The following is a 20,107-nucleotide window of genomic DNA, read 5'->3' on the forward strand; positions in this document are numbered from 1 at the left end:
GTTCAATTGTTTTTCATACGTTTAATAATTGAACAATTATCACAATTAAGAATTAATGAAGGATTTATAGTTTATAGTTACAGTTATTGGAGTTCTATGTCTCAAAATGAATCGATTGTATCAATAACTTCGCGAGAACATAAACAATAAAGCGTTTATACGAAGCAAAAACCCGAATCAAAACAGAAACTAAACAAGCACAAAAATTAAAAAATAAATTTTATAAAACTACACTGCCCATCAAAAAAACCGACCACCTGATTTGTGGAAAAAATGGTCAACTTTGAAAATGCATATTTTCTCAGGCTTTTAAGTCAAGACCTGTGTTAGGTCTCAGTTTTTTTACACAATTTTACAATAAACAAGACGGATTTTTTAGATTTTTTCCTAGCTTCTTTCATTCATCAGAAAATTCAAAAATTCGAGGACATGTTAATTTTTGCACTTTTTACGGAAATTTAAAATTGAGCTGTGGAGCCAACAAATCGTCCTGGAGCGGCGCCTTAAGCAATGGATAGGAAATTATAATAAATCACCTTCCACTTTGCCAGATTTTTCAACCGTTTTCGAGTTATTCGCGATTTTTGGGAAATAACGTGGTTTTTTACGTGCCAACTAAACAGCGTGCGCATTTCGATCAGGTTGTTCCGATACAATCAGAATAAAGGTTCCATCACATTGCAAACCTAAATAAAATATCTCACAAGCTCTATATCTCAAATTGAGACCAAATAGATATTCCAGACTTGTTGAGTTTTCTTAGTGTATTTTACTTTTGTGATAGTTTATTGTACTTTCAAAAAAGTTAGACGAAGTGTAAATAATATTATATGTACGAAAAAGAGGATGTTAAGCTCTAATTGGAAGTGTTGAAGACTTGACAGACATTCGGGGTGGTGGATTGGGGGATCCACGGGTTGGTGGATAAAATTGTTTATGTAGTTTATTTATCTCCGATCGGAAAAATATGACAAAATATTACACTGACCAAACACTGACGATATTGAATTCCCGAAAACCGACTAGAGACACCAAACAACAAGCATAAGTAGATCAGTTCGATCCGAAACGACGAAACATAGTTTATTATAAGATTGCCTGTTACAGTTATTACAGTAATTCCTGTTTGTAAGAAGAAAAAAATGAATAAATATTATGCACTTGTTGCAGTCTAAATTCAAAATTTATTTTTGAACGAAGCTTTTTCATAAAAGATAGTCTGACCCTCCGAACACGGGCGTTTTGCGAGTAATGTGTCGCCGGGGCATGTTTGGGCGAACGCTCGCTTTGCAGTTCGATTGTTCTTGACTATGATCATATTTTTTAAATCACGATAAAGTTTAATGTTTTTTTTCTTCCTGAAAGGTTTGGAATAAATTAAAAATCAGGGACCTTTCTGTGCTCTACATTGAGTACCTTTTACTTGTTGCATTTCAAGACTTGTGTGAATTTTAAACCTAATTTATTTTGTTATCGGGAAAATATTTTGCATATGCTGTTCTTTGACATTACCGTCAAATTGGATTAAGTAAACAAATGGAACTTTATTTATAATACATTTTAATTAATTGACCGGTCAATTTAGGAAAGTGTAGTTGTGTAGTAGTATAAAGCTACAAAATCTACTATTTTTCTATTCGTTTATACCTTCGTCGCCTTTGGTTGCAAGCGTTAATACAACTGGACTGAGAATTCCCAAGAGTGGCAGGAAATTCGTGAGCCTGATTGTAATAATGAGGAGATTTTCTCCGAAATCCCGTTGCCAGGGGGCAGTTGTCCAACACTCGACCGTCTCGAAAGTAGTACTCGACCGGAAGTATGACGTGTCAAAGAGCACGAAATTGATGCAATATTTGGCCCCTTGACTAAACAATTGCATCGGGAGATAATATAGATAAGGCGAGCTTATCTGGCTAATATGTGACATGACGAATGGTAAGACCACAAAGTGAAAATTCCCCATCAATCTCAAATTGTGAGATTTCTTGTTGGAGTATTGAAAATATTGTAGGTTGATGAGCTGCTTGGTCGTTTCCGATCATTTCTGTCCGTCTATTTTTGCCGTTTTGGACTATTAGGCATCCGGATGATCGGGAATGCTTAACTATACTTTTTTACATTTCCGCTTGTCGTTTGCTCAGTGATGAAGGTAGTTTTATTAATTGCTCAGGGTCGGTCAAGAAAGAAAAACACAACAAAATGTTTTGTTTTTAAAAACATTACATTTATAATAATTTACGTCCCAATATTAAGTTTTCAAAATATTGACCTTCACCTGTTATAGTATCTTTAAAGTATAACTTCAACTTTAGACTTTCACTATTGTACCTTCCTATATTTTATAGATGTATGTCCTGAAGATGGCTCCAAGGGAGCCGAAACTTTGGTAAATATATTGTTTTTAAAAGGATAAACAGTCTTCGTCTTCTTCCTTGACCGACCCTCCAAAAACAACCAATGAAATCTCTCACCTAGAAGTATATGACGTCGAAGACCTCAAAAAGATATCTTACAATCAACTAATTATGAGCACAGCAACATATGCCATGAATAAATCGAAAATGCTGGCGAGATTGAGTCAAATTATGCATACCACTTTATGATCAGCCGACATCCTCATGCCTCATGTTTAATAATCTTTCTTGGATTTTTGCTATGATCTGCAGGGAGGTGAACCTGCAGTTTGGTCGTTTCTAATCACCTACATCCTTCAATCTTGGCCAATTTAATCTGTTGGCCGATAGGATGATCTGAACGACAACGTACAACCTCTTCTGTGAGATTTCTCATTAAGGTCAGTAGAGGAAACTATAGTTTGGCCGCTTCTGTTCATTTTAATACGGCTGTAGTTTTGGACAGTCCGACAATAGATGGGAAACAATTATTAACATAGTCTCTTTCTGAACTTAATTTTGACGTTTTCGACCATTCAGGTTTGCCTCCCTTGCTGATTTGTGTTGGTATACTAAGCGGTCAATATTCTCGCCAAGTCAAAATGATGAGTTATCTGTCAATCAGTTTTCGATCATTCGCCGTCATCAATGGTTGATCGGTGCGATATTTGGCCGTTTGGAGGAGATCAAACTACATAAAAAATGGTGATTAGAAAGAACGTCTGTTAAGCCTTCACAAATTTTATGGTTTAGCAAGGTTTAGTATATTCTGTACACATAATATTATTTTCACTTCTTCAAACAACCATCATCTTTTACATAGTAAGGTCAAGTCAAAGATGAATTGTCTATTCGGTCTAGTAGGTTGAAGGGATGGTCAGTGAGATATTTGGTCATATTACGCCTATCAGAGATGAGCTAACTATAAAAAAGTGGTTAATAACAATATTTACGCTTCATCAAACAACTTGGAGTGTTTGTTTCAACGTTCAGTCTACAGAAATATCAGGAACTATCAACCTACAGGTTCATCGGTCTGTACAAACAGGGTTTACTACGTTCCGAACACGTAGGTAGGTACACATAGTACTATTTACACATCGTCAAACATCCTTAAGTTAAAACTTGTCAAAAGAGACAGAACGATTATTGAGAATGGACTTTTTACATCCCATTAACATCTCGAAAAATACTAGCCAATACAAGAAACAAAATAGAAAGCACCTTTAAAACTCAATAAATGGAACATCGGTGCCCATTTGGTGTTAAGTTGCGCAAGCAGCTTGACCCAAATCTCGATGGGTTCTATTTGATGAATGATAAACATGTAAGAACACTAAAACTGAGGGATCTCCGCAGGCTCATAAAACTCCGAGGTGAACTTGTGTTCCTTAACTATACCCCATTGACAGACTGTCAGAGGGATACAGAAATGTTTTCTGTGCAGTACAAGGAAAAAGGAAACCGTCGTGTACTTTTTGGCTAAATGTACCATTCTGTCTGAAATGCTTCATATTTGGGTAGAGCTGTGCTCTCGGAAGAAAGCCTAGTCAAACATTTAAATGAGCCTGCAGCTATTCATTTCACTAGTCTTGCCTGGTTTTACCGCTGGGAAGTGGCACAAGAGTTTAATCTTTGATTTTTTAGAAAAAATATAAATCTATCTTGATCTGTGTTCACCAGATTATTTTGTTCTCTTTTCGGTTTTTGTTTTCGTTTTCTTTCTGATTGTATCATAAAACACAGAGAATATATACTATTTTATTGGCTGTTTCATTATTTTTTAATCAATACTTTACGAATAATTTTGATTACAAGCAGTCGGATATTCCATTATAGTAAATTGCAGGCAGACTCGAGAATCATCCATCCCGGAAGTTGGCAATCCGGGGGCAAACCTCAGTCTTATCCGTCCAGCCATCGAGGACATGCTCCGGAGGGGGGTGCAGTCAACAGCTAGGTCAATTCGCCCAACACATACAATTCCAAACCCATTCGTACTCACGTTCATTCTTAAATACATTATGTACTAGTTACATACCACTCATTCAGTTACGATTGTAGAGTACTCGATATTCCTCCATCACCCTTTACACATATTATATAACAACATAATTGAAAGTCGATGGATTACTCAATATTCCACCATCGGCCCTCTCAGATCCAAATTCACGCTAATAAATACATTCACTCTTAACGCATGCTAGGGGCACAAAACTATCAGTACTGTGGCTCGGTTTGTGTTCCTACGCGCTCTCTATATGAAGCCAATGAATTGCATCCCTCAATAAGATGGGACGCATCAGCATTCTTTTTCGGTTTGTTGAGTATATAGATTAAAAATCAAATCTATTTTTATTATAAGCAGGGATTTTGGAATAGTTTTAAAAATTAGGTATGATCATTTAATTCTAGTCAAGAAAACAATTTGTTATTTATATTATTTGTCAAATAAAGGATTATTATTATTATCGAGGTTAAGGAGTTTCTTAAGAGGTCTTAAAAGAGGTTTGTGTATTTGTAATATGATGATGTTGCAGACTTAGTCGTTGGGCAGATTGTTTGGATCATCTAAGATAGGGAACACACCAGAGCCATAAGATATACATCTTTGAGTCGTAAGCGATATACGATAATTGTCTTGTAAGTTAGGCGAAGCTCAGGCCTATAAAAACGTGAAGAAACGACAAAATTTACACTTTTACGATTGCGACATATATCGAAAGATAAGTGTATCAAGAGACCGTTTTTTTTCACCCTTCCTGCAGTGTCGTAAGATATTGCAAAGGGTGAATATGGCAAATCCAAAGTGTGAGGACAATGGCTTGGTGGTTGGCTGGCTGGCTCATGTCTTATCGCTCCGGTATGAACCTCACTTATCTTAGGAAAAAAATCGTGTATCTAATGTTTCTGCGGTAAATATATTCGGGCCAGGCGTGAACCCGGCCTAAGGTGGCCTTAAGCCAAGATTAGTTAAGTCCTTTCTTTACATCTTTTTAAGGGTGGAGGAATTTCGAGACTGTCGTATGTTTTTTGTTCACAAACGAATTTCGTAGGCTATCTCGTTCACCATCCAAAAATTCTGGGTTGGTGCAAAATTAATGCAGGTTTTGAAAATTTGTTTTATTTTCGCAGGTGCTTGTCATGTAAACAAAGCTAAAACTTCAAATCTAATTTTAATATATTGGATTTTAATAAATACTTTTACCTGTTAACTTTTATACAAAACATTTTAGTTTATATTGAATTTTATAAGCGTGAGGACATGCGAAATTAAGTATGTCCAAACTAGATTTTCGTCAAATTTATTTGTACTTGGGCGAAGTGCGGCTCAAACGGCGCGTAACATCGATACAGTTTGGGTGGAGGGAATCATTAGCCAATGCACAGTGCAGCAATGGCTTCAGAGATTTCGATCGTGGTAGGCCTTTCGTTGTGGACGATGACCAACTCTAAAAGTTTATTGAAGAAAATTCACGTAAAACAACACTGGAAATTGCGGAAGAGCTTAGTGTTGACCAGTCGCCATGGTGCACGCCATCCGGAGCAAACTAGTAAAGTAAATAAGCTCGACCAGTACTGCACGATCTAACCGAAGCTCAAAGAGATCGACGCTTTGAAATTTGCACGTCTCTTCTGTTGCGCCACGAAAATGATTCGAATCACCACGAATCACCACGTTCGATGAGAAATGGATTCTGTACGATAACAGGAGGCGTACAGGTCAGTGTTGGACAAGTAAGAAGCGCCAAAACACTTCCCGGACAAGGCAAATCTGCAGCCAAGAAACGTATGACTACGGTTTGGTGGTGTACTAGTAGGATTGTACACTATAATTTCCTGATTTACAATGAAATTATCGCAGCAGAGAAATATTGCCGAGAAATTGACAAAATGCACGGGGAATTGCAACGTCTTCGTCCAGCAATGGTAAGCCGTAAGGGTTCACCTTAAACTTAAGGACTTAGGATGTGGAACCTTACCGCACCCTCCATATTCACCCGACCTCTCGGCTACAGACTTACACGTTTTTAGGCATTTCGATCACTTCTTGAGGTATAAGATTTTTAGAGAACGCGGTGAAGCCGAAAACACCTTGCAAGACTTTATTGTGAGTCGAAGTAAAGATTTTTACGCCAGTGGAATAAAAGAATTACACGTTGATAAAGATGTATAGATTGTTATCGGAAATATTTCTTTATTATATAATTTTTTTCTGATTGCCTTTTAACCTTGCATTATTTTTGCACCAGCACAATATTGGATATCACTGTGATAGCGAGGTCGAATCTCCAAGTGCGATGAAAAATACATTCTGTACGATAACAGGAGGTAAGGAAAAAGCGCCAAAACACTTCCCGAAACCAAATCTGTAGCTAAGAAACTTTATAACGGTTTGGTGGTGTACTATTGGGGTTGTTCACTATAATATCCTAAATTAAATTATGGTGGTATTATCGCAGCAGAAATATTGCCGAGAAATTAACAAAATACATGGGATATGGCAGGATTAGTAAACCGTAAGGTTCTTCTTCAAGATAACGCCAGGCCATATGTCGCAATGCCAACCCTGCGGAAACTTAAGGACTTAGGATATGAAACCTTACAGACTTCTACTTTTTTAAGCATTTTGCCAATTTCTTGAGGTATAAGATTTTTAGATAACGCAGTGAAGCCGACTGCAAGACTTTATTGTGGGTCGAAATAGATTTTTATGTCAACGGAATAAAGGGTCACACTTTGGCAAAGATATATAGATTGTTTTGGGAAATATTTCGAATAAATTTTCTTTATTTTTATAATTTTTTTTGTCTGCGTTTTAAAAACCTTCATTATTTTTGCAGCAGACCAATATTTGATAACAGCCTGACAGCGAGGTCGAATCCGCATGCCAGGGATTTCCTCATGTCCGCCGTTTCTTCTGGCCGGCTAAAGTTTGCTCTTTTTCAGAGGAGGTGCCCAAGGCGTGGCCGTCCTGGTGGGGGACCGGAATAGGCGTTTCTGGAAGTACGGATTGGACTGCCGAGATCCCACCCAGGTCCCCCACCTCGAGGGAGCTCTTCCCTGCCCTGAACTTCTCTCAGAAGTCCCCAGTGTGTGGAAGTGAATAGTGGACCCGTGGGATAGACGGAAAGAAAACGGTTGACACAGCTCTTCTCCTCGGCCCCTTTCGTCTTTTGAAAATCGCGATAGTCGAGACAAGGCCAATGCCATGAGATGTGGTCTTCAAGCATCGTCGTCGCCTCTCTTCTCATGGCCCTCCACAGCTATGCACACGTTCAGAATCGGCCACGGCCCGGCAGAGGAAGAGGAAGCAATTGGTGGTGAGTGGCATTTTATCAAAAACTAACCCAATCCATATTGATTAACCAAGATTAAAATAAACTTAATAAAGTTATAAATCCTCCCTACACCATACAAATATAGACCCTCAAATTTAAACCGAACCCATATGGTTTATTTACCCTTATTTGCATTCAATAAGGACATAAACACTACCCGAGAAGAGCCCAGGAGCCGTTCAAAGCCGTATAAAACAGCTCAATTAGAATATAACATGACGAAAAAAATCTAAAGTTTAATAATCCATTTTCAAATGGACCACACGCAAACAAAAGGCGATAATTAATACAGGGACAATCGGTTATTGTTCACACCATACGGACGACGGCTTGAAAATAGGCTACTCGTATTTTTTTTTCTTACTTTCATCAGTGATGAGTTCTTCTGTGAACTACAATTTAATTTTCTACTTGTTTTATTGTTTATTTCAATATTTATTACCGTTCTTATATAATTTTTCAATTTAAAACGCCGGATCTGATTTTCATTGTTATAATATTGAGAAAAAAAAAGTGTCAAAACCTATAAAAATTTGCTAAAACATTTTCATAAAAGTCCATCAATTGCAGCCTCCAATTAAAATCTACGATCATGTAATTACAGATAATTATAAATTATAGAATTTTTAATTTTTTTAAAGCACACGAATGTTCTTTGTGAGGTAAGGCGTTTGGAACATTCCAAGAAATAAATACTAGCAAAATTTTAATACTTTTCATTTGTAAATATTTCAAGATTAAAAAAAAATCTCAATGTGTTTTTTTAAATTATCAAAGTTTTCGCTATATAATTGACAGAATCTCAAGCACAATAAGTCTTATACTTATAAAATATATTTAAAATCCGCCAAGACTACATTATTGTAAGTTCTGCTACTTCCTTTCAGTCCTGATAATAAATTAAATATACTTTGTGATATAAAAAGTTCTACGTGGTCATGCTTTTCATTATTGCGGAGTTAAAAGTTGACTTATAAAAAAATTGTTAATGCAAAAAATGTATAGAAATTGTGAATGTATGGAATATCCTATATTCAGAATTCCTATTAGTATTATTGCTACTGTACTGGCTGAAAGAAAAATACAAAAAAAGACTTTTTTCGACGGCTGGAAGTTCGGAATGTGCCCTTCTTCTTTTGGTATATTTATTTCCCTTTTTTCATAATTTGTTTAAATTTTATCACAGGCATTCGAAAAATTGTATCACTAACCACTCTATTTATTCGAAGAAAAAAAATCCACAGAGAGGTACAGGCAGAAGAAAAAATTTTAGATTATCCAAAACCAAAACTAATTATTTATTTATGATTTATAAAAAAATTCAATAAATATATAATTAATTATAAACAATTTTATTTAAAATAACAGACGATGAGTGTAAATATTTATCTTATTTTCATTAATTAAGCGGGAAAAAGCTAGAATGAATTAAACAGTCAAAATTACAAATTAGACGATAATTTAGATGTTATAAGCTATAATTTGCATAATCAACAAACGTAATTATATTGGATCAAGTATAAACCTACTTTTTCTGAGAAGTCAACTATTTGATTTTCTGAAATATTTAAAATAAATCCAAGAATAATTTAAAATAAATCATTTTAAATGACTAGCGAAAAGTTAAATTTCATGAAATGCATTTTCTTTAAAAAAAGGATGTATTAAATGTAATTTTATATCGAAATATTGTTTAAAATACAATTTTTTCTGCTAAATTATATTTTTTAGCAATAGTTTTAATTGATTTGTTTTTTTCTTTTAGTATACAATATTAATAAGAAGAAAATTATTTTTTAAAAATTGCATTTTGATTATATTCATGGTTTCCTTTTCCCCAAAGTATACTGTTTTATTCAGTTTGACTTTCTGACCTTCTCGCATAACTATTTATTAATTAAAATATATCCACATTACAAATGAAATATTAGAAATTCAAGATTTGGCCAATTTTGGTCGATAGAAGATTTTAATCTCCCACGGTTTTGACAACGTTTGGATAAATTTAATAAACCTCTGGTCAAAATAGTTGGCGCATGTTCCTCAAATTTTCCAATGAACTAATTTGAACAATGAACTTAATTTTTAACAAATTGTAAAATAAGTACTGCTTTTAAATAAATTTAAACTTATAGAATTACTGTAGAGAAACAAACAGATCGAGTGTTTTTCCTTTTATGCAAGAATCATTGACTTGTTAATCTTGACAAAATTTGGTCATTTGAGTTATTAAGCTATTTGGTGAGTAGGACTTTTTATTTGGTATATTTCTTTAAATAAAACTAACATCACCCCGTACGACGCCAAATTCCGTCTATTTCCCCAGGTATTTTTTTACGGTCTCGCACGACCGATAGTGCAGGACGAAAATTCTCCGGATAAAATAGAAAACGCCTTGATTTCTCTTCGTGGCCGCGGGGCAGCTGAGTTTCGAATACGGAGAGTGAATAATGTTACGGACAAAGCCGTAAAAGGTCAGATCGGCGTAATGTTACCTTATTGCAACAATTCGCCCTTCGGCGGAGGGAACATTTTCAAGTCCGTTATTGCATTTCGGCGATGGTGAAAACTTAAATGTCCATACTTTCTTTTGAAACTTCGCGGTGATTCCATTATTGACACATGGCCGCCGGGAATTCGTTTTGCTTAAATATTGAATGACATTCAACCGGTATCTTCGTTTTGACAGGACTTTGCAAGTTAAGCATCAGGTTGTATCCTCTAAAATTTTATTTACATTTAATTTCAAACATTAGAACGAGCAAGATATATAATTTTTAATAAAACCTTACATTTAATAAAACAATTAATCTATATTATTATAAAAATAGGATAAACAAGACACAGAATAGAGTATATGAAACTTACGAAGTTTGTAACAATCAACTCTTAATTTTAAAAAAATTCTAAAGCCCAAAAGTCTTTAACAAAGGATCGTTTTGACACAACTTTTTTAAAAATTCGGGTTTCCTTTGAACTTTAAAAAAAAAATAAACTGATAGTCAGTAGACAACCATTAACAATCATGACCCCACACTGTTTTTCAATTATTAATTTCTGTTTGACATCTATTTATAAGCAGTTGTTCCTTCTGAAAAAAATTATAACGTTAGTCGTTTTCGATCATTTTGGTCTGTTTATCCTCGCTGTTTTGGTCAGTCAAACGCGCGTTGGCTCCATGATGGACATCAGACTGAACAATGGATGTGGTGAGAAGGACCTGCCTGACAGACCCAAAAAATGATTGCAAACGACTAAACTACTTACCACCCTAAAGACCACAAGTGGAAATAATTGTAAAACGTAGATTAGAGCTATTGACATGTCTTTCTGTGATAAGATGATATCTGAGTATGAGGTTTATCGACCGAAATTTTGTTTTTCCTGTTTTCAGGGGTATAGCGAAAGCCGGAGAACCCAACAACCTCTTGCCCCTTTCCCCGGGCATGTTATACATGGAACCTTCAGCACAGTCTTCCCTGAGGAGGAAACAGCGCCGGCTGGTGAGGGAGAACCAGGGCGTTCTCGTCGCCGTCTCGAAAGGTGCGAACCAGGCCATCCTGGAATGCCAGTTCCAGTTCAGGAACCGTAGGTGGAATTGCTCCACGAGAAACTTCCTCAGGGGGAAAAACCTATTCGGAAAAATCGTCGACCGAGGTAAGTGGAAAATTGTTTTCCCCCTTCTTTTTTTATGTATTCCGTTTCAACAGCTTGCCAATAAAGGGTCGACAATGGATCTGTAAAAGGACTCACGTTAAGTTATGCAAAAATGATGGGCTTTTTATGGTCCCACTTCCTTTCATCTGGGCGGCCCGATCCCCTTTTCGTTCTGGCTCATCATCAGAACGTGACCTGCTCGTAGAGGGATGAAAAACATTGTTAATTAATACAACACGATCCAAAGAGTAGAAAAAAAAGAAAAACAACTTTGCAGTATGCAAAAGGATTGTTGAAAAAATAGTTTTACCATAACAAGATACGCATGTAAATGATCATCCATTTTCGCGGTCCATCCAGTCTAAAACTACCTGTGCTCACATAAAATCACAACAAAGATAATCGTTTGATATTTAGCCCATTTATCATTTTTTATTCATCAATTTAAACATTAGGTAAGAGAGAGGTTTTTCATTTGTCCAAGTTGCTAAAAAACAGCGGTCTATCACACATAGTTGACAAAAGAAGTATTAGAGAAGGAAAGTGAAAGAAAGATGGATGTATAGAGAGAAATATGGAAGAATGAGGGTGAAAGTGAGTGAGAGAGAAGAGAAAATGAAAAACGCAACAACCAACAATCTACACAAGAGATAGATAGATAAATAGGCATATATTTATTTAAATAGATAATATTCAAAAAATTTAGTCATAAAATTAATATTTTTGCCTTTTTATATATAATTTAAAATGTTAACTTTTCCGATTTTAAAGTGAGAAAAGTCAACGATATTATCTAGAATAAACGGGTTTGCGGGTAATCCATAGATTAGCCCATCTCCCTAATTGCCTTTGCTCCGGGCACTTGAGATTTTTGAGACCCCCCACGGAAACGTCGGTTTAGCGCGTCTGAGGTGTTCTTTACCTGTTCGCCTCCAGGCCGGATTTTCACTTTTGTTGTTACCTGGGCCGTAAAAGGCCGTGGGGTGGATGAAAGAAGGAAAAAAGGGAAGAAGAATAAGACATAATAATATGGTGAGTAGAAAACCAGTTCATTAGGTCCGTGTCTAATTCGGAACCGCCGGGAGAGAAACTCTCATAATTCCTACCGGTTGTAATTTCCGAACGGGAAAAAAGCCATGGGCTTTAAAAACGTGACATCGGCCTGAATATCGTTAATGGGCGGCGGGTGAGTACGCGAGTATGGCGTTAGATTGCCCTTTAAGAACGAGAGCTGATGATGAAGAAACGAAAAAACGGGATGATGGATTTGGCCCGGTTTGCCAAGTCAGCCAAACGAATTGGCCTCTTGTTCTTAACGCCTTAAAGCACAAGGAGTGACCCGTCAAAACATCAAATTGTCAAAGTTGTTAAATTACATGCGATTCGATCACTAATGACAATATCAGCAAACTGGGATGATCGATCCGAATAATCAGCCTATAAATAACAACTACCTTTTAAAATGAAAATACTGATTATGAAAACAAGACATAGCATCCAGTGTGAAGCCTTTTGAAAATGATACTTTTATAGAGCCGTAAAATGATTTGTACATTTAGAATGTCATGATAGATGTTATTAAATTTTATTCAGAAATCGTGAGATGCGGTCTGGTGTGATGTAGGTTTCAGAAAAACATTTTCTTTATCGTGCCAACGTTTCGACCTTTATTGAGATCATCTTCAGGGCTCAAAGTGTTTGTTTTCTGTGTAATTGGCACTCTCAACACGGCACGCAAGAATGGCACAATTACACAGGAGACAAACACTTTGAGCCCTGAAGATGATCTCAATAAAGATCGAAACGTTGGCACGATGAAAATTTTTCTGAAACCTACATCACACCAGACCGCATCTCACGATTTCTGAATAATTATCAATTAACGGTCACTAATCACCACACGTTATTAAATTTTGTTCATGTCATTAGATTTTGTTACAACCTGTGGTTAAATGCCATTTTGGATATGAGTTTACTTTTTGGGATCCTTTTACAGAACCTTATACTTTGGTCGTTACCAATCATCTTGGTCTGTTTATCTTTGTAGATATAGTAGAGACCAAACTACACACAATTCGAACTCTTGCCATTTTCACAGATCCAACACTGGAGACAGACAGAAATCAACTGGCAAGGAACACATTATAGGTTCGTCATCCCGGAGGAGGAGAAAGGAGAAATCCTAAACGATCTTCTTACCTAAAGAAAATCAAACATCGTTTTGCTATCTTCAGTGTAGGATTGAATTCGATGTTCTTTGATCATTTACTTGTGATTTGAGGGGTGACAAACTTGAAGTTGTTTGATTTTAAATGATTCTGATCCACGTCTATCCTGAAGATGGCGAAATGCCAAACCGCGTCTGTCAGACCAACCCAACGAGGTAGGCAGATCAAAACGATTGGTAATAACGACCAAATTACAGGTTTAATACCCCGCCAACTACATTGAAGAAATATCAAAAATCTTCTTACATAGAGAAAAATCAAACTTCATTTCGCCATTTTCGTCGTTGGGTCGAATTGTGTGTATCTACTTGTGACCTGAAGGGTGAAGAAAACTATAGTTGGTCGTTAGCAGTGATTCTGGTCCGCCTATTCACGCTGTTTTGGTCTGTCAGAGCATTCTTTAACAAACAGATAAAGAGCCGAAATATCAACGTTTGTTCTATCTTCAGTGTTGGATTGAATTTGATGATCTTTGATAATTTTCTTGTGATCTGAGGGGGGTGACAAACCTGCAGTTGTTCGTTGTAAATGCCCAAACCAAGCCAACGAGGATATGGAGATCAAAACGATCATTTCGCCATTTTCGTTGTTGGGTCAAATTGGGCGATACCTATTTGAGGCCTGAAGGGTGAAGAAACTATAGTTGGTCGTTAGCAGTGATTCTGGTCCGCCTATTCTCGCTGTTTTGGTCTTTCAGAGCGTTCTTTAACCAACAGCTGAAGAACGGGAAATATCAACGGTTGTCTGGTTGATTCGAAATCCACCAACACAGTTGGGATAACCATACCAAATTGATCGGTTATGAACAAACTACATGTTCATCACCCTGCAGACCAGACAAAGAAACCTTCTTACCTAGAGAGAATCAAACATAACGTTTGACTCTTTAGAATAACAGCTTCGTCTTCTCATTGTGGAAGGTACCATGTTTTACATACAGTCTTAAAAGCAGTGGAAAGCATCAAAATTAAAACCTTAAAAATTATCTTCTCTAGAAATCCTATCATTTGGCAGTTAAATCTTCTTTAGACTTTTTTGAGGATAGACGAATAATATTTAATTTGTCTTTTCCAGAAAAGGTGTTTGATGACGTTTGTCGATGTTCCCGAAACTTTCAAATATATGTAAAGCAGTTTTTGCTTTTGATGAACTTTACATCTTTTTGACTTTGAAGTAGTACCTTCTTATCTCGAGAACAGGTTTACGAAGTTAATTAATCTCTTTAGAGGACAGAGGAATAATAGCTAAACTTTTATTACCACAAAATAGAGCTTCACATTTCTATCTCATCTACAAATCCTATTATTTAGAATGAATCAGTTTTATGAAGTAGCACTTGATAGAAAACTCGGCTTGTTTCTTTCTGGTAGGTTCATGCTGCTGAGATTAACAGATCTTGCAAAAAATCCCAGGACAAAAGGACTTCAACTAATCCTTTACAAATCCTATTATAATTGTGAGGGTAGCACTTCTTGCCTTGAGTGAATAAGGCTTATAAAGTTGGACTTACAGAGTACACACGAATAACAGGAACTGTCGTCTTCCTCTCAAAGGTTCCATTCCTAATGGTTTTTAGATTCTATCGAGATTTGAACTGATTTGATTTTTCTCAGCGATGATTCGGCCTATGGACCTTCCCAAAAAATGACAAATAAAACAAGGAAATCTTAATCAATTGGAGTAAAACTAAATAAACATTCTGATCGATTACAGGTGATTGGCTAAATATTCAAAATTTTGCTTAATCTTAGGGGTATTTAGAGAAGCATTTTCATCGCAGTTTAAATAATGTTGTACAGTTTTTCTTTTACTTTGGAAAATGTCAGCAAACATAAAGGTAAGATTAGGAAGCAACAGACATAATTACGCCTATCAATGTCATGGGAAAAATAACCCCCTTTTTCAAACTCGCCTATTTGATTATTATAGATAGTATGGGATGAGGATGTTCCATTTCGCTACGGCAGAACTTGACATGGATTCATGTTTATAATGTTCTTTTTTCACAAACAGATAAAAGACGCAACGACAAAGGTCCCTCCGGCCCCGTCCATAATCCAAAGAGCTAACAGAGAGGGAGAGATGTTTATCTGTTTCCTATGACAACGGGGCATGTGGACATAGAAAACGGGGCACAATGTGGAACAAACCCTCCGGATTTGGCCCCCTTCGAATAATGGGCTCCCTGCTCTCCTGTTTGATCTACTCCAAAGGCTAATTGACTGGTATTACATCTGTTTGCAGGGACATCGACAACGGACTTATTAACATAACAATGATGGGGACAGGGCCTCTTGCGTCCTTTCACCAAGTTAGCTCTCAAAACATTTTCTTCGTTTCGCAAATGTGGGGAACCGTATGAAAGATCGAGTTTAAAATTACTGTTGGCCGTTGTATTTGATTAGGATTTTTATTATGGTATCAATGAACCAAATCAGGGTTGAAGCCAATGATCTAATAATATCTAAAGTCAGTTTAACCCCTCACACATCAATCATTATTCAATAATCATTCATACATTCTAAATAAATAGACATTTTGTATATATTCCAGTTTAAATAAATCTCGTTTGCTAATTAAAAAGTTGACACAGTTTCTGTCACTCAGACATTTCACATTTATTTTAAATCGAGGGATTTCTTTTGGCTGACAAAGAGGTCGTTGATACTACGTCATGCAGGATGAGGAATACATAATTTGGTCGATTCCGATCCTTTTCCATCTATCCTCGTTGTTTTGTCTGACAGAAAGAAGAACGATGGAAAACAACTTGCAACATATTTTCTGTGCTTTATTTTTAAATTTATGGATGATGAGCGTGCAGTTCGATTCCGAACACCCTGGTCTGCCTATTTTGATAGCCTTGTCAGATATTATGGTAATGGGGCAGAAAAACCACCGATTGAAATCAGGATAGCAGGAAGCGTCCCAACTGTAGTTGTTGCACCCACAGCCCTCAGTCACAAATCTGATAATTCATCCTTTTTCTGTTATCTTTGCGTTTTGTCAGTCAGAAAAAACTAAAATCTGCAATAATAGGTCAAACAGGAAGGTGAAAACGACCGAACTGCAGGTTCATCACCTAGTATAACTTCAAAAGAAACTATGTTGACCTTCTATGTCTGACAGTCTTAAACAGCGAGAATAGGCGGACCGGGATGATCGGAAACAACTAAACTAAACGTTTTGCACCCAAAAATAAAAGGGAAACAAATAAAAACCCATATATTCAGTGGTTTCCGATCATCTTAGTGTATGGCAGTCTAAAACAGCAAGATTAGGCGTACCAAGTTAATCAGAAACGTCTAATTACACTTTTATCCCTCAAAAATAAGAGGAAAGCAAATAAAAACCCATGTGGTCATTGGTTCCCATCATCCTAGTGTATAACAGCCAAAAACAGCGAGGTCGAAATGATCGAAAAGAACCAATCTAAGATCTTTTCCCTACGCTGTTACTTTTGTTTTTTTCCATTAATTAATTTTTAATGATTTTATTCGTTCATGAAAATAAAGGCTAACCAAAAACAGCAAGGGTTAGGTCAGAAAATATACGTTTATCACTCAAAAGTATCACAAAAAAAATTATTTAGTCAGTGATTTTCGATCATCGGGTTTCTGATAGTCTAAAATAGCGAGACTAGGCGGACCAGGATCATAAGAAACGACCAAAAATTACTTTTATCAACCAAAAATACCACGAAAAAATACGAAATCTATAGTGCCTAGTGTCTGACAGTTTAAAACAGAGGTCAGGTAGACCAGAATGATCTGAAAAGGCCAATCAAAGACCTTTTTCCCACGTTCGTTACTTTTATGTTAATTAATTTTTAATATTTTTGTTTCGTTCATAAAAACAATGTTAATCGATGAATGTGAAATCATTTCCAATTAGTTGAGGAATTTCTTTGCCTTTGCCATATCCGACATATGAGATTATCGATGGTTGGCGAATGGTTGAAAACATATAAATTTGCATATTTACGGAGAAAATTTGTTAACTAATGAAAATCTTATTAGCGGTTATTATCGTAGTTTCAAGATGTGACCATTCGGCTGGCTGAGGAAGGGCGTTTAGAGGGTTTTTCTAGAACCGGTCTAGGTTTCTTTTACCTACCCTTAGAGGGAGGGATTAGAAACGGATCTCTTTTAGTGTGAGACCACTTGATCTGAAGGATAAGCATCTTTTTAGACCACTTAGCGTGTGCTCGAGATCATTATCGGCCGGATCGGCCCCCGGGAGGAGGACCATGAAGTTAGATAACCTCTGTCATCGCTTCTGCCACCAGCCATGAGGTCCTCCTTATTTATTTACACCCGACTTGCTCTCTTCCTGATCCGTATCTCGGCTTTCACTTTTGTGGGGGGACGAGTACAAATTTACTGAAAATACCGTCGGGTTCCTCCCTGGTGACCTAGGATCTTAAGTCCGTCTTAACTAAGGAAACGTTACAAATCCAGAATTACTAGCTTCTTGGAAATCCTGACACTAAATACATCCTTAAAGTTAAGTTTGTGATTTTTGTAAACTCTTAAAGTCTACGAACTAAATACTAATATTAACTGTTACACATAAACTTCGGTTTTATTTGTCTAGAACTATCACTTGTTTTGCTGACTGTTGAATATCAGACACATCGATGTACCTCAAAAATTCAAAATCGGACTCTGAAAAAATTGTCTCGATATAAAAAACAACAACCAAGTGCGAACTTTAAATATATTGATATAAAAGAAAAATGCGCTTTAATCAATATTTTCTTAATTAAACTGTACTGACAATATCATTACTGACAATAATTTTTTTTTCAATAGATCTACCCACCAGATCTTTTTTGGGGATTTGGTAGTTTCCTCTTGGTTTTGGTCTGGCAGGCGACTTTTTACCACTCGACAGTTGGTTTATTGTTGGTTGAACTATTCCAAGTAAGAAAAACATGGAGCAAACAAAAAACAGTCGAAAACGATCAAATTTAACGTCTCAGATCTCAAGAAGAAATCTGAAAATTTATTTTTTGTGACATACCAATAAAAAAAACAGCGATGTTCGTCGGACCAGGATGATCGGAAACTATCGAATTATTTATTCATCACTGAACAGATATCAATTAGAAATTTAATATTTATTATTTCTTTGCCTTACTCATAAATCTGACAGATTATTCAAAAACAGCGAGGATAGACGTACCAGGCAGTTCGGAAACAACCAAATTCAATAATCCATCAACCCCAACATAAAATCTGAAAATTCCAATTTCTTTACCATTCGGTCAGTTAGACCCACAAAAAACAACGAGATTGGGCGGACTGGGCTGTTCGTAAAACTGCCAGAACTTTATTCCCCTGACAACAAAAATCATAAAATTTTATGTTTTTGCCAAAATTTATAAAAGATTAAATAAAAAATAAAGACCGACCTGAGTGATTAGAAACGAGTGAATGGCGGTCCATCTTTCCACAGTTATATTATATGATATCCACAGTTCATTTTTTCTTCGTCTTACCCTAATGTTTGATAGACCGACTAAAATACAGCGAAGTTAGACGGACCAGGATGGTACAAAACTGCCAAAATTCTACTTTATCATCCCGAAGATCTCAATAAAAAATCATCGTATTCATTGTCTTCTTTGCCTTCACCACAATATCTGCCGGATCAAATAAAAACTGCGAAGATAGGCGGATCTGAATAATCGGAAACGACCAAATTGCAGGTCCAACCCCGCAGAAATCACCGCCTCATCCAGAAATCTCTCAACTCATCCTCTTTGCTATACCGTTTGAAGACCAACCAAAAACAGGTTAGGTAAACATATTTGGCCAGAAAACCAGCAAATTACAGTTTGATTACCACACAAACATCAGCTAGAAATTTAATAATTCATTATTTTCTTTGTCTTCACAATTTCCAGCGACCTGTGGCAGATTACTTGAAAACAGCGAGGCTAGGCGGACTAAGATGGCCGAAATCTAGAAAAATTCAAACCACAGATCTAAACAAAAAATTTAAAATTAGTTCTTTCCTTTGTATTTTCTATATCTTACAGATCCTATAAAAACAATCAGAATGGTTGAAACAACAAAAGACAAAGTTGTCAGTTGTTTTCTTAATCATCCAAATGACAGACTAAAACAGCGAGAGAACAGGCGGACCTTGATGATAGGAAACGACCAAAATTTAGCTTAGCAGACTTCAAGAATGAATCTGAAAATTGGTATTTGCTTTGTATTTACGATCATTTTTCATACATAAAATTCAAAAAACCGAAGTAAGGCAGATGTGGTTGATTAGGATCGACCAAAATTCATCTCTGTCACCACCGCAGAGCTATGATTACATCCCTTTCTAACAAGCAAAGTGGTTTTGTGGTTTTTTATTAATTTCTTTCCAATTTGCACGTCATAAAATATGGATCTGTTGGAACATTCGTTGAGACGAATATTCTCATTTAGTAATATTTATGGTTTATCTTCAGAGATATTTTTAT

General features: G+C 36.2%; 1 protein-coding gene across 2 annotated transcripts in view; it reads left to right on the plus strand.

Annotated features, from left to right (window-relative positions):
• LOC106666761 (protein wingless) overlaps nucleotides 1–20,107 on the plus strand; it is a 59,220-nt gene that overhangs the window by 30,428 nt on the left and 8,685 nt on the right. For both annotated transcript variants that reach the window (XM_014394180.2, XM_014394181.2), the window contains exons 2-3: nucleotides 7,344–7,717; nucleotides 11,130–11,392. In XM_014394180.2, coding sequence (XP_014249666.1) covers nucleotides 7,611–7,717; nucleotides 11,130–11,392 — 370 coding nt within the window. In that variant the 5' untranslated portion in view covers nucleotides 7,344–7,610. The remainder of the gene's footprint in view (nucleotides 1–7,343; nucleotides 7,718–11,129; nucleotides 11,393–20,107) is intronic.

The sequence above is a fragment of the Cimex lectularius genome, unplaced genomic scaffold, assembly GCF_000648675.2.
Source record: "Cimex lectularius strain Harlan isolate CLEC.00 unplaced genomic scaffold, Clec_2.1 scaffold2, whole genome shotgun sequence".
Classification (NCBI taxonomy): Eukaryota; Metazoa; Arthropoda; class Insecta; order Hemiptera; family Cimicidae; genus Cimex; species Cimex lectularius.